The sequence below is a fragment of the Manis javanica genome, chromosome 10 (assembly GCF_040802235.1).
Source record: "Manis javanica isolate MJ-LG chromosome 10, MJ_LKY, whole genome shotgun sequence".
In the NCBI taxonomy this organism is placed as follows: domain Eukaryota; kingdom Metazoa; phylum Chordata; class Mammalia; order Pholidota; family Manidae; genus Manis; species Manis javanica.
The window spans coordinates 104,466,300-104,480,906 of NC_133165.1; the positions used below are offsets into that span (position 1 = coordinate 104,466,300).

The following is a 14,607-nucleotide window of genomic DNA, read 5'->3' on the forward strand; positions in this document are numbered from 1 at the left end:
TAATGATGTTGAGCATCTTTTCATATGCTAAATGGCCATTTATTTATCTTCTTATGTGAAGTGTCATTCAAATCTTTTGCCCATTTTTATATTGGGCTGCCTGATTATTGAATAAGAGCTCTTTGTACATTCTGGAAAGAGGTCCTTTGTCAGTTTTGTGTGGTGAAAATTTCTCTCCATCTGTGGCTTGCCTTTTTCATTTTCTTAACACTATCCTTTCAAGAGAAGTTTTTAATTTTGATGAAGTTCAAATTACAGTTTGAACTTTTATGGTTTGTGCATTTGGTGAATTGTCTAAAAAATCTTTGCATATTCCAAAGTCATTAAGATTTTTTTTATGTTTTGTAGAAGTTTTATAGTTGTAGGCTTATGAACCATTTCAAGGCAATATACCTCAAGATTCATATTTTTTCATATGTATATCCAATTCTAGTACCATTTGTTGAAAAAGACTATCTTTTCTCCATTGAATTGCTTTGGCACCTTTCTTGAAAATCACTTGACCATGCATTTGTGGGCTACTTCTGAACTCTTAATTCTTCTTTTTTTAAATTGAGATATAATTTAAATGCCATTGATTTTTTTAAGTGTATAATTCAGTGGTTTTTAGTTTATTCACAAGGTTATACAACTATCACTAATATTTCAGAAGATTTTAATCACCCCTCCCTCCAAAAAAACCCCATCCCCAATAGCAATATTTCCCTATTCCTTCCTTCCCTTACCCCTTGACAACCATTAATCTACTCTGTCTCTATGGGCTTGCCAATTCTGGACATTTCATATAAATGGAATCATACAATATGTGGTTATTTTGTGTCTGCTTTCTTTCACTTAGTATAATGTTTTCAAGATTTACCCATTTTGTGGTACATATTAGTACTTTATTATTTTTTATTGGGCTCTTTATTCTTTTCCAATGATCTATATGTCTACTCTTAGCCAATACCATACTGTCTTGATTACTGAGGCTAAGTCTTAAAATCAGATAGTGTTAGTCCTCCAACTTTGTTCTTCTTTTTCAAAATTTTGCCTATTTTAGGTCCTTTGAATTTCCATATGCATTTTTATTAGCTTATCATTTTCTGCAAAAAAGCCAGCTGGGATAGTGATTAGCATTATGGTGAATTGGCATCTTAATAATATTGAGTCTACTAACCTATGAAATAAATATCCCCATTTAAATCTTCTTTAATTTGATTCAGCAGTGCTTTTGGTATATTAGTCTTGTACTTATTTTGTTAAATTAATCTCATTTATTTTTAAATGCTATTAAAAGTGGTACAAAATTTTTGTAAAATTTTTATTTTCTAATATATAAAGATATCATTGATTTTTGAATATTGACTTTGCATTCTGCGACCTTGTTAACTTATTAATTTGAGTAGCTTTTTGGAGTGTTCCTGGGAGTTTTCTATATATGTATATAATCATGTTGCCTATAAATTAAGACAGTTGTCATTTTTTTAAATCTATATGCCTTTTATTTGTTTTTCTTGGCTTATGGCACTATGACCTCCAATCAAGTGCTGAATAGAAGTCATGAGAGAGGCCATCCTTGTCTTTCTAGAGGAAGAACATTCATTGTTTGACCATCAAGTATGAATTAGCTGCATCTTCACATAGATGTCCTTTTTTTAAAGGAAAACTTGGAAGTTTTCTTCTGTTTCTTAGTTTGCTGAGAGCTTTTAATTTAAATCACTTGTTAAATTTGGTCACTTGCTGTTTCTGCATCTATTGATGTGCCTGTTTCCCCCCCTCCTTTATTATGTTAATGTCGTAAATTACAGTGATTGGTTTTTTTCTAATATTCAACCTTGCAATCTTGAGATATTTATCCCATTCCTTGGTACTAGTGTATTATCTTCATCTTATTGCCTTGGTAATGCTTTCTTAAGGATTTTTGCATCTTTACTTATGAAAGATATTGTTCTGTAATTTTCTGGCCATGCCTTTGCCTGGTTTTGGTATCAGAGCAAAGCTGGCTTTATAAAATGAATTGGGAAATATTCCCTCTCTGCTTTCTGAAACAGTTTGCCAAAAACACCTCGTGTCTTTTAGTTTGGTTCGTGTTCACTGTGTACATTAGTAAATGTTTTACTGGATGGCAATAGGAAAGGAAAGACAGCTGCAGGCATAAAGGGCCACATCAGTTTGTCAGTTTGAAGACAATTTGAGCCAATCCTTACTTAAGCCCGGTTACCTCCAGAGATGGTGAATTAAATTGGAAACCTACATTATCTATCATGCCAGATACAGAAAGCAGAGGCTTTTTGAGCACCTACTTTCTGACAAATACCACGAGAGAAACGTCTAATTAGTTTCCAAAGCTAAAGAGTCTGCCAGATGAAACCAAACATTTCGACACCTATCAAGTTGTGCAATGAACTACATCAAGGGAAAGAGAAATAAAACGTAAAGGTCAATGATTGGACTCTCAGTGATCTCACTAATGAGATGAAATGACTTGGAGGCATATGGCATGTTTAATGACAAATTTTCTTTTTTTAATGGAGAAGCTGTTTTTCAGTTCAGCTGCTTGAGAAATGACAGCCAGATCAAAAATTCAAATGGGGCATTCTAAGAAGGGAGAGAGCCATACAATCAAGAAAGGCTTCCCACAAGGAAGAGGGATTGGGGCTGGGCCACCAAAGATTGGCAGGATTTGGATTTAGAGAACTAGAGAGAGTTTCAGGAGGGTTAGACCAAGCCTCCCTGGCAGGATATAAGGAGCATGGATTGGTAGGGAGTGAAGTCAGTGCCGTGCTCTTGGGCGTCCACTGCTCCTGGGCAATGTTTAGGTAAATGCACCAGTAAAGCCATTGCCTGCCCTTGTGTTTCTCTCTCCAAATAGACCAGGAGCTTCTTGAGTGCAGGGACCCTGTTTACTCATCTATGAACCCCACCGCAGTACCTGGTTGGTAGTAGGTTTGCAGTTATCATTGAATAAATGCATGAGTGTAGAGGCTTTTATTACGGTCCACGTGAAAAACTGAGGGTACATGTATCTGATGGGGCTGATCTGCTTTTGGAGCCACATACAGCAGTCAATATACTAGCTTCTGGGAGTGAAATCTCAGCAGATCCCTTAGAAAAAAGCCATTGTTTCAATTTAAACTTGTGCTCTTTCTGGGTTAGTAGCCCTACTCAATTCTGGCTACATGTAGGATCACCTAGGGTGTTTAAACAAATGTGCCTGAGCCCCATCCAGACTGATTAAATTATAATCTCCAGTAGCTGTGCTCAATATCTTTTTTTTCTTTTCTTTTTAAAGCTCCCTAGATGATTCTGAAATCAGCCAGGATTGAGAACTGCTATGCTACACGGTTGCTTTTGTTTGAGATAACTAAGTGGGTTTATAAATTTGTCATCTGTAAATGATTAAGCTTGCAGTATAAATGCTTATTACTGCTACATTGTACTTATATCCATGATGATTTCTACTCTCTTTCTCTGTTGGATACTTTTAAATAAAAAATTGCAAATCTTTTACATTTTACAAACAGAACTAGAAAAACCAAGAACATTTGCTAACTGAGGAGAAACAAAGTTGTGAAATTCTGGGGTGGTGTTGCTTTACTGTGACAAACACAGCTACTCAGTAATTATCCCTATTCAAGTGCTGGGTCTGAGTAAGAATTTCAGGGTAACGCTTCTCTATTTTGTTCACTGGCTCTTTAAAAACTATTTGCACCTGTGTTCAGTCTGTTTTTTTTTTTTTAGCAATTGCCACCTTATAAATTCTACCAAATACAAGAAATATGGTATAAAAAGCAATTTGTTTCTAGTGGAAAACCTTAGAACTAGATTTAAAGTGAAATAAAGTATGCACACCAGGATGCACCTGCCTTTTGGGAAAGGCACAGCTCTAAGCAGATTACTCAGGGCACAGGACCCAAAAATGTCTAATAAGCAACCTTTAGTCTAAATACCTTCTGTGCACAAAACTCAAGGTTGTGTGTGAGCTGGCTTCTCTCTACCCATCCAATGACATCTGCTACCATTCTGTTCCCCCTTGTTCTTTATGGATCAGCAATACAGGTTGGCTTGTAACATCCAGAATGTGCCACATTCCCTCACTTTTATGGGTCTTTGTATGGGCTATTCTCCTCGCCTGGAGTGACAGTCCCTTCTTCTGTCTGCCTTCTATCTTCAGGTGTCACTTATAGAGCTCTGCCTCTTAGGCTCTGTCCTGGACAACCTTCACTCACTCCACTCCCACTATGTCTTCTACTATGTTTTCTGCTGGAACTGTTATTCTGTAGGTCTGTCTCCTCAGCTGGATGTTAAACTCCTTGATGAGGGGTGGGGTGGCTCTTTTCATTCAGGCCGCCACCTAACAGCAGCTTTCATGTCAAACACACATGAAGAGGTGCGTTAGCTAGAGGACACATATATGGCCTTTTCACTTTCAGGTGCTCTTGATCAAACTACAGAATGGATAAAAGAATCTGTAAATGAAGAACTACTTTCTCTTTCTGAGCCTGCTTTAACTCCTGGAGTAGAAAACAGCAATAAGCCAAGCCTGAGCCCTACACTGGTGCTAAATAACAGTTATTTGAAACTGTTACAGTGGGATTATCAGAAAAAAGAATTGCCAGAGGTGAGTGATTTTTTTTTTCTTCCTCCAAGTGTTCCAATATTTCAATTCTGAGGTCTAACTGAATCAGCTGGTCTGTACTGCATGTAGTTTAACTTGAGTGAAATCAGATAAAAATGGGAGTTTGTAACATCACTTATTTTTACCTTTTCACGGTATGGAGTTTTTCTTTCTCTTTTTATGTTTTAAATAAATATGCTAGACACTCATGACAGATGGAGCACGTCTTCAGGAATTGACAGAAAAGCTGAATCAATTGAAAATGATTGCCTGCCTGTCCCTAATTACCAACAACATGGTAGGTGCTATTACAGAAGGCCTACCTGAACTTGCAAACAGGTTAAAAAGGATTTCAGCTGTTCTACTTGAAGGCATGAACAAGGAGTAAGTTCCAAGTGTTTTTATCTTCTCCCCCTTGTACTAAGGCTCTGCATATGTTTCAGAGATCATGAACAACCTTGGACATCTGAATGGGATACTCAAGACTGCTTTAGAGAAGCTTATCTTATACCTTCTTTTTCTAGAATTTCTTTTAATATCTCTAAAGGCTTAGGTGTCCTTTCATAGAAAGGGTGAGGTCTTTTCCATGGCAAGTGCCAAGGTGAATCTAATAATTCCATTTAGGATGGGTGTGCAAGACGCTTCTTTGACAGTGCTGTGGCAAACACAGACACAAATCAGAAATCCACCAAGCTCTGTGTTTAGAATGCCCTACCAACGAGGCTTTCTGATTCAGTCATTTTGACTCCATTATTTTCCTGAAGTTAAATGTTTACCAACTTCACTGATGCAGCCTGTTCTGAAGTCTTTTCAAGTAGTGACATCTCTGTCCTTCAGAGATGCTACACAAGACCAGTGAAGGTTTTGTTTTGCTAAAGCCATTTCCCATTACCAAACCTTCACTGAATTCTGGAATCCCATTTAGATTTTGCACTTAGATCATCCTTCTGGGATTCTTTTCAGGTCAGAAGATTCCTAACTTAGTCAATGACCAGAGCTTTCAGTGGGTCTTAGATGGGTCAGCAGCCTCACCTTTCAGGTGTTTTCGGAGACTTTACTCTTTATTCCTCTCTTTGAAGGGAGATACACCTGTCCTCTCATCCCCGTGCCCATTACTCAAGAGAGCAGATAAATAAGATGATTAAATCCTGGAATATGAAGAACCAAAAGTAGCCGGGGTGGTTATAGCACCCCAAGTTCTCATTTTGAGCTAAAGCTCAGAGAGAGAATAGGGTTTGCCTTGGGCTACCCAGTGAGAAAAGGCAAAGCAAGGCCTGAGCTCTGGTCCAATTGAGTCAAGGCCCTGCCCTTTCCGCTGATTCTGATGCTAACCTGTCAAACTCATTATTTCGCACTCCAAGATCCAAGACCTCTAATGAGAAGAAACTTTTTCTGGTTTTGCAATTGGTCTTACCTTAGCATTGCTGGAACCACACAGGGTAACTAGTATTTCCCAGAAATTTTAAATTTTTCAGCCTTTAGTGGACCCTCAAAGCTGCTTAAGTATTAATATAAAGCAAATTGGTTACTAAGAGGATAGGCTTTTGGGTCAGGACAACCAGGTTTTAAATCCTAGCTCTGCTATTGGCTTTGACTTGTTACGTACCCTTGAACAATTCCTGAATCACTCCATGCCTCACTCCCTCTCTTGTCCAAAGAGGATAATAATTGTAGCTACTTTGGAGCTGTGAGAACTGGAGATGATTCGTGTGAAGCACTTAGTACAGGTATCTGGCACATGGTAAGTGCTCAATAAATGTTAGCTTTTAGTAACTATTTAGTTGTTAAATCATCTCCTTTACAGTTGTTCTGCCCATCTGGTTATTTTATTGTTTCAATTCCCCTCATCTCCTTTTCTGTCATCCTCTGCACAAAGCTATCTTAAAGACCCTTTCTGGATTGTGAGATGCAATTTTCGGCCATCATTCCCCAGTAATGTGGACCCAACAAATGTCCTTTCTAATTACCTCTTTTTCCCGACCTATTAAATAACCCACTGCTAATTACCTTCTATAAGTCTCTGGGCTCCATGTATTTGGGATTTTTGATCTATTACTTGAAAATAACAATGGGAAGGAGCTTCTTATCTTTGATCAGGAAAGGTCAAGTGTCTTAGGTAATTTGCCTTTATAGTATTGGCCTCTGAGTATCTTCATTTCTTGCTTTTTTATTGGTATTACAGATTTACTGCTCAGGCTTGGGTAAAGGAGTTGGTTCTCCCTCATATCTAAGCACATTAAAAAAAAAATGTATGAATGACTCTACCCAGACCAAAGGATGGATTTAAGAAGGGTTTAATTTAAGAAGTAAATAGGCATTTTCTTTGCTTTTCTAATAGCCCTGCATTGAAATGTGGTTGCAGACTTATTTCCAGGCACCTTACTTTTCTGTCTATGCTTTCCTATTTTAACACTACCTACAGAATTGAATACTTTTTTAAATGTCTGTATAAAGAAAACGGATAGACAGTTGAAACAAATGGTATATTTTTAAAAAAGATGAACAAAAAAACTATCCCCGATGGATTGTTTTGTTTTGTAGAACCTTTAACTTGAAGGAAGTCCTGAATTCTATTGGTGTTCAGACTTGTATTGAGGTTAACAAGACCCTGGCGGAGAGAGGTTTATCCATTTTAAATGCTGAGGTCCAAGCTAATCTTGTGGGTCAGTTTTCAAGCATTGAAGAAGAGGACAATCCTATCTGGTCCCTGATTGGTAGGTCCTCATGTTTTGGGGTTTTTGCTTTAAATCCTCTTTGCTTTAACTTGCTGATTTTGATTACGGTCAAGTGTCAGTCAAGTTTTATTCTTAAACAGATTACCTACCTCTTTGGAGATAGTAACAATGAAAAAAATGTTGAAAATAAAGTATTAATATTTTCAAAGGTTTGGGACTTGCTTCTTCTGCATGTCTATTTAGTGGAGGGGCGGTGTCTCAGGGCCTTCTATTGTACTGTCCAGCAAATAGATTTTTATGAAAAAAATGCCATCGTGCTGACAACATGTTAAAATCCTAGATCAGTGCAACAACCCAAACCAGTTGGCAGTGTGTTCACAGGACGTTGATACTGGCTCTGCTGTGAGCTGGCCTAAGTAAGCTGAGGCCTCTTCCTTGATCAGGCCTAAAGACACAATGAGTAAAAATGCTATAGAACCTGGAGGGTAACGGGTGAGCTATTTCGTACTTGATTGTTAAATGAGTGAATATTTTTAGTGAGTTGGAAAAATGGAGAAGTAATACCTCAGAGTCTGTTACCTGTGACAGAACTAAACTAGCTTAAGGACAAAGGAAATGTGTTTTCTCATATAACTGGGAAGAACTGGGCAGGACTGACCACAATTACAGCCTAATCAGAGCTCAGACTGTGTCACTGGCCCTAGCCTGCCCACCTCCATCCCTCGGCACAGCTGGCTTTCCCCGGTGCTGGCTGCCTTCACAGATAGACTTCCCATCAGAGCAAGTCAGCTTCACCTGCAGCATACATCTTTCCATGTTTAAATCAAGTGGGGGAAAAAAAGGAGTTGGCTTCCCTGTTAGCTCAAATAACAACCCTAGAATTGAGTTTCATTGACTCCAGTTGGCCTGACTGTAGGTCATGTCCCGTTCTTGAATCAGTCATGGTGACCAAAGGGTGAGAAACTTAAACCTGAGACATGTGTTCAGCTTCTGGAGCCCGGGTGAGTCAGCTTTACTTCTAACACCTGGTCTGTGAGTAGAGAGGAGTTGGTTTCCCCCAAACAAACTTAGTGTGCTGTGGCCTTGGGAAGGGGGAGAAGGTGACGTGGGGCACAAAGCAGTGTCTACTGCAGAGGGTAAGGACCAAAGACTAAGGAGGAAAAGAGTGTAGAATTAAAATGTATCACATTCTAGGGCTGAGCTCCAAGTCTTCCAAGTGCAGCATTGATTTCCCCTAAGGATACAAGTACCTGTTACTGTTTATTTGAGGCTCTCAAATAGTTTCTCTCAGTCTTTTCCATAGGGACATGGAATGCTGGAGGTCTAGGCCACTCTGGCCACCTAATAGCTCCACACTTCAACCCCTTCCCTAGAAAAGAGCAGCGCTGCTGAGTGGTGACAGCTGATAACAGTAACAGACACAGCATAGCCAGCGCCGCCTGTGGCCGAGCCCTGCTGTGCGTCACCTTCAGTGCTGACGTCCTCACAGCCTGTGGTCTCCCACTCAACAGCGAATACCTGGCAGGGAGAGGGCCGACTGTCTGCAGTCTCTGCCACATACCGCTAGCCCTGTTCGTGTGCAGGCCTCATGAGGACTGGGCATGTTTGTTCACGGTTATATCCCTGTACCACGCTGGGCCCAGAAATGACATTTAATAAATACCCATGGGGGGTGAACTCATGGGAAGCTTGGAGGAGGTGAGCAGCTCTTGTTCAAGGGCATGTAACCAGCAGTAGCCGAGTCGGGATTCTTGCTGAGCCTGAATGACTCCCTGAGCTCATGTCCCTAGTTGCTCTGGGTGGCACTACAGTCATAGCTGGAACTCTGCTGTTTGTTGGCTGTGTGCTCAGAGCATCCCGTGCCCTCTGTGCCCTTGCTTTAGATAAGGGAAGTACTTGCCGAGTCAAAAAGGAGAGGGAAGCTGGGGTCCAGGATATGCCCCACCCTAAACTGGCCTCTCAAAGTCTGGCAAAGTAGCTCTTTTTTTCCACCCAGCTCTCCCCAGTCCAACTTTGTGTTCTTTTGCAAATTGAAAGCATTTTTTTAACCTCATTGAAGTATTGTTGCCTAGCAACTTGAATGACTCACTCGAGTGTCTCTCCTCCAACTCTGGAAGCCAAGGGCACGCCTTTGGCAGGGACTAGGGTTGCCTGTTCTTAACTGGACACATGTTTCTGTCCCTTTAGCCTTCGCCTAAAAACTGACTCTTCCACAGAGGAGACAGAACCACTTGTCAGGATTCTAACAATTTTGAAAGAGTGTCATTCTCTAAACAATCTTGCGGGAAAGTGGACCATATCTGTGATGAAAACAGACCTGGATTCCTGACAGGCAACCAGTCTAATGGGAAATTTAGTTCACAACTGAGTCCTCATTTTCTGCCTGAAGAGGAGTTGGAACCCATTAAGTACTTAGAGGGATCCTTGGGTCCTACGAAGGACTCAGCCAACATTAGCTGTGGCTTTCCTCCCCTGTCCTGATAGTCGGTCTGCCTTCTTTTGTTCTTAGCTGAAGTGTGCATTTATAATAGAATTACAACTCCCACTGCGTTTTTAGCCTTTTAAAAAAGTTATTAGGAAAGTTTGTTTCAAACCAATTTTTTTCAAATCTATATCAAAACGAAGTAGATCTTAGAGATTACCTGCTATGTCGATTATTTACATGTTACAGCATCTGTGTTTTTTTAAAAGTAATTTCCAGTTGTACAAGTGATACATCCTTGAATAGTTTCTCTTAATCCACAGATGAAGGAAGACCCAAATCATCTCTGCCTGCCTTTGCCGGCCCCCATTCCTCCCTGGCTCCCACGGCTTTCAGTTCGGGGTTGATCTTTATGTATCTTTCTCATTTCATTCTCGCTTCAGTCATCATCTGTGATGTGCCTGTCACATACCAGACCAGGGCTATAAAGATGAAAAAGATTAAAAAGACACAGCCCTCACCCTACAGAGGGAGACCGTATTCTCCTTAGTAAACTTTATTTGTGAAGTTTCTGTTTCCAAAGCCAAAGAAAGCCTGTGGAGCAGTGGGGGCTACAGCGGGTCCCGTGTGTTCAGTACTGTTCGTCCGATACTATTGCAGACTCATTCATTAATGCATTTGCCTGCTTCAGCGATGTAGTCTCACACACAGATACACTGGAGCATGAAGCAGGAAGTGTGGGGAAGGCGGCACATGGGAGAGCCCCTTGGGGTGGCTCTTCCTCAGTGCCTCTAGATTGTTGGCCGTGTGTGAGGTAACCAAATAATTTATTGTCCAAACCAGGGACCTTTGCAAGTGCTCTTTTTATTATGCCAGGACAGTAGGTGTAAACTTCACTGTTGAAGTTCTGGTCCTAGGAACACCTGTGTGTGTGCTCACCCTTGTCATGTAGTAACTTGAGCTCTCAAGTTTGCCAGATCTCTAGATTTTGCAAGAGGAACCAGAAGTTTGGATTTTTGTATGAAACTCCTGATTTTTAAATGGTTTCTATTTTTAGAAAACACTGTGTGGGGTCAAACTGGCAGTGCCTGTTTACAAACTCTAAAGCAGAGTACACTAAAGCAGTATGCATAACTAAAAGTATGGGCATCTAGTACTGAGGTTGTGTAAAAGAGTCCCTGCCCTGCCCCAGAAGTGCTCTGTTTTTATCAGCTGGCTGTTGCTGCGTAACAAGTTCCTGTGACACTCTACAGCTTAAACAAAATAAACAATATTGCTCACAAGTCTATGGAGCAATTGGGAAGCTCTTTGGTTTGCCTGGACTCACACATGCGTTTGTGGTCAGCAGTGGCTTGGGTAGGGAGCACTGCTGGTCTTGGCTGGGGTCTCCCAAGGGTTTAGAAGCTGATTGGCTGCAGCCTGGTCTTGGACAGCATCAGGTGGAACAGCTAGGCTGCCTTTCATGTGTTCTCTCATCAAGCCCAGGCTTGATCACATGGCTGTGGTAGGAAGAGAGAACAGATAGAAACCTCTTGAGACCTTGGCGTGGAACTGACATTCCAGCACTTGTGCCACATTCTGTATCGGCCAGAGCAAGTCCTAAGGCCAACCCCAATTCAGGACATGGGGGAACAGATGCCAGCCTCTGATGGGAAGAGCTGCAAAGCTACCTTGTAAAGGGCATGACACAGAGAGGGTAAAAGTTGGGAATATTATCACAGTCTACCTATGATAATTATTATTCTAGCTTTTAAAAAATTGTGTGCTTTAATAATGGGACAGATAAAGATATCTTATTTTTCCCCAGATAAACGAATCCAACTGTACATGAAAAGCCTACTTTGTCTTCCAAGTCCTCAAAAATGCATGCCTCCCATGCCAGGAGGCCTTGCTGTCATTCAGCAGGAGCTGGAAGTGCTAGGTGCTCAATATGCAAATATTGTGAATCTCAACAGACAAGTGTATGGACCATTTTATGCAAGTATACTTCGAAAGCTGCTCTTCAGTGAAGAAGCCATGGGAAAGGCAGACATTTCTTCACCTTCTAATAACTAAAAAGGAACTGATATTGGATAAGAGATTCGAAATCCATCACTTTGGTACCAGTCTGTTTCCATCAGTGGCATTACTGATGTGGCTAGCACCTTCTCAGTCCTGTCCATGGTGCAGTGCTAGCCGGAATCTGGGTAACCCTGTTGTGAGCATTGCAGAAGACACACACATCATATTTAGAGTCTATTTGTGCATCATCTTCAAGCTCAAAAGAGACATTTTTAATGAACAGAAAATAATTTGTAATTAATTATATTACCTATATAATACTTTTTAATGTTTTCTTAAGCATTTATATCTGGCTTATTCATTCAACCGTAAGGAGCTGTATTTCCTCTCTTGTCACTATCAAATCTAATGATTTTAATTTTGCTACAACTTCTCAAAGGGTTGAAACTTGTGAGAATAACCAAGGTCATTGATGTTCTGAATAACTGATATGAAGTAAGCATAATTGTATTTGAAATGTACAATTAAATTATATTAATGTGTAATAGAAACTTACATAGTAAGTCTTCAGATTCCACAAATGTATCAGTCACATTTTGTAATATCAATTATCAGTATTTGTTTAGAATTTACATTTATAAAATACATTTTAAAACTATATACAGATTTTAGATAAAACTTCCCTTGTTCATTTAGTGAAAATAGGAACAAATCCCTGCTAGAATTTACTCTAAAGGTTTGTTTCTGCTTGCAATTTATCCTGCACTCTGAGAGAAACAATTTTCCCACAGATCTCTTAGTGAATGAATGTCCTTGCATTTCTCAGACCATTGGTGAGGTTTATATAACAGTTTAATATTTTTACATAAGGCAGGAGCAGTTTGAATTGGTTTACTTGTCAAAAGAAGAGATGTTAACAATAAAACAAGATCCTCAAGAGATCCCCATTCTCAGCGAAGTTCACATCTGAAAAAGAAATTGTTGAACTTTGGATTTTTAACCACATAACTTTCTAGCAAATGCCTTCTGTGTTTGTTGAATTCCTACCCCTCTCTGACCAAGATGCTCTTCTATGTATCATCATCATCTTCTTAAGCATCAAATCAAACTTTGCTGAGCTGACACTAGTTGTCATTGGGCTTTTAGAGAAATCCGCTTGTCCTGGAATTACATACTTCCTTTGAAGTCTTAAGGGAAATACTGTTTGGTCAGTCAGTCTAGTAAGTGCTTTATTTGCCTAAAACACATTTTTGATTGTTTTGTTCTCTAGGGACTCATTGCACCTTAGTTTGGTGAGGAAAAGTGGGTAGAAAATAAAAAAGAGTGCTCTTTTCCTCACTGTCGTTTCCTTACCACGACCTCCGCTATGATGGTGCTACTTAATTATTTGATACAAAGTTCTGGGAAATGATAGTGTGAATGAATTAACCCCAATCTTTACATTTTGAAGGGTCTGCCAAAATCTGAGGGAATTTTGAAAGTCTTTTTTTTTTCTTACAATGACCAATCACCAATACATAAATCAGCCATTCTATCCATTTAAGCAGCTGTATGGAAGCGGAGTGTTACTCAAGAGCACATCAGTGGCTTTACCCGGTTTTTCCTCTTCCTGCCCATGCTTTCCTAGCTTAGAAATCATAAGGTGCTGAAAATTGTTTTTGTTTTTGCTTAAGTTGAAGTAGTTTCCAACTGTGTTCACTTTGGGGCATGGGTGGCAGGGAGGGTCTGACACAGAAAAGTAATACGGAGTGTGATTTTTCTTTTTTTGTCTTTTTCTGAGGTGAACTGTCTACCTAACAAGAAGACCAGGTGGTTCCCTTTTTATTATCAGAATGGAATCCAGCTAATATTCCTATATACTTGATTATAGTGCAGTTGCCTGTAGGATAATAATGCGCAAACATTTTTAAAATGCACTTAAAATGAAGGGCATTTTGCTGCTGTTTTTCTCTTGTGGCAAAGTAAATCTCAGTGTCTCATGTCTACATTTAGGCAACTACATTTATTAGGATTTTAAAGTCAGATCCCTTGGCATGTTGTTTGTTTTTTTTCTCAAATGTTTACTTCTCCTTTTGAGGTTTTCTTAACATGGTCTTGTTTTGTGATGTCAATTTTATTAACCACCATACACATTTTCATTCTGCTGAAATGTATTGTGTTCACTAGTTAAATTTTAAAACATTAAAAATCATCGCAAGATAGCCAGTGTCTCTTTGTTTTCTAAACCACCATCAGGTAGTTTAGGGCTGGAATATTGTACAGTCTTTATTTTAGTTGTTCTAAAATGCTGTTTCTGGTGGTTATCAGAGCCTTACAGAGAGATCAGGTCATTCTCAGTCAGTCAGCAAACCTACTGAGCATCTACTACATGCCCAGAAGTAACCTGAGTGTTATACATAGATGACTAGATAGACACTGTCCTTAAGAAGTTTATAATCTAGTCAGAAGGACAAATTGTGAACAGTTACGGAAGAGTATAATAAAGGCTGTAAAAAAAGTACACATAGTGCTAGAGGAAAAAATGTCAAACTCTATTTCATGGAGAAAATCATTCTTGAGCTACAATAGGAAAGATAGGTAGGAATTTGCCAAGAGGCCAAGAAAGGAAAGGTACAATAAGCCAAGTGCATGGTGAGTACAATGGTGTGGAGAAATGGTGAGCCCAGGGACCAGCATGAGGTAGAAAAGCTAAAAGTGATAAGATAAGTGAGAGTGAAAGGAAGTAAGAGACTTAAAAAGATTCTGGGGTGTCAGCTAACGTGTGGGTTTTGTCCTGAAGGAGATAGATCAATGAACCTTTTAAAACGGGAGAAGGTTACAAACAAACTATATTTTGGAGAGATTACGCTGGCAAAGAACACTGGCAATTGGTGCTGGGATATTTCTCCGTGTTGTGTGCATATGCGTGC

General features: G+C 39.7%; 1 protein-coding gene across 6 annotated transcripts in view; it reads left to right on the top strand.

The window, feature by feature from the left end:
- TCP11L2 (t-complex 11 like 2) overlaps window positions 1-13,899 on the top strand; it is a 37,721-nt gene extending 23,822 nt beyond the window's left edge. Inside the window, exons 7-10 of one of the 6 annotated variants that reach the window (XM_017640157.3) lie at window positions 4,416-4,603; window positions 4,803-4,984; window positions 7,142-7,314; window positions 11,505-13,899. In XM_017640157.3, coding sequence (XP_017495646.2) covers window positions 4,416-4,603; window positions 4,803-4,984; window positions 7,142-7,314; window positions 11,505-11,752 — 791 coding nt within the window. In that variant the 3' untranslated portion in view covers window positions 11,753-13,899. Of the gene's footprint in view, window positions 1-1,527; window positions 3,491-4,415; window positions 4,604-4,802; window positions 4,985-7,141; window positions 7,315-11,504 lie in introns of those variants that run through there. The other 5 variants (XM_037007100.2, XM_037007101.2, XR_001849809.3 and 2 more) reach the window with 5 other exon arrangements.
- The last annotated feature ends 708 nt before the right edge of the window (window positions 13,900-14,607 follow it).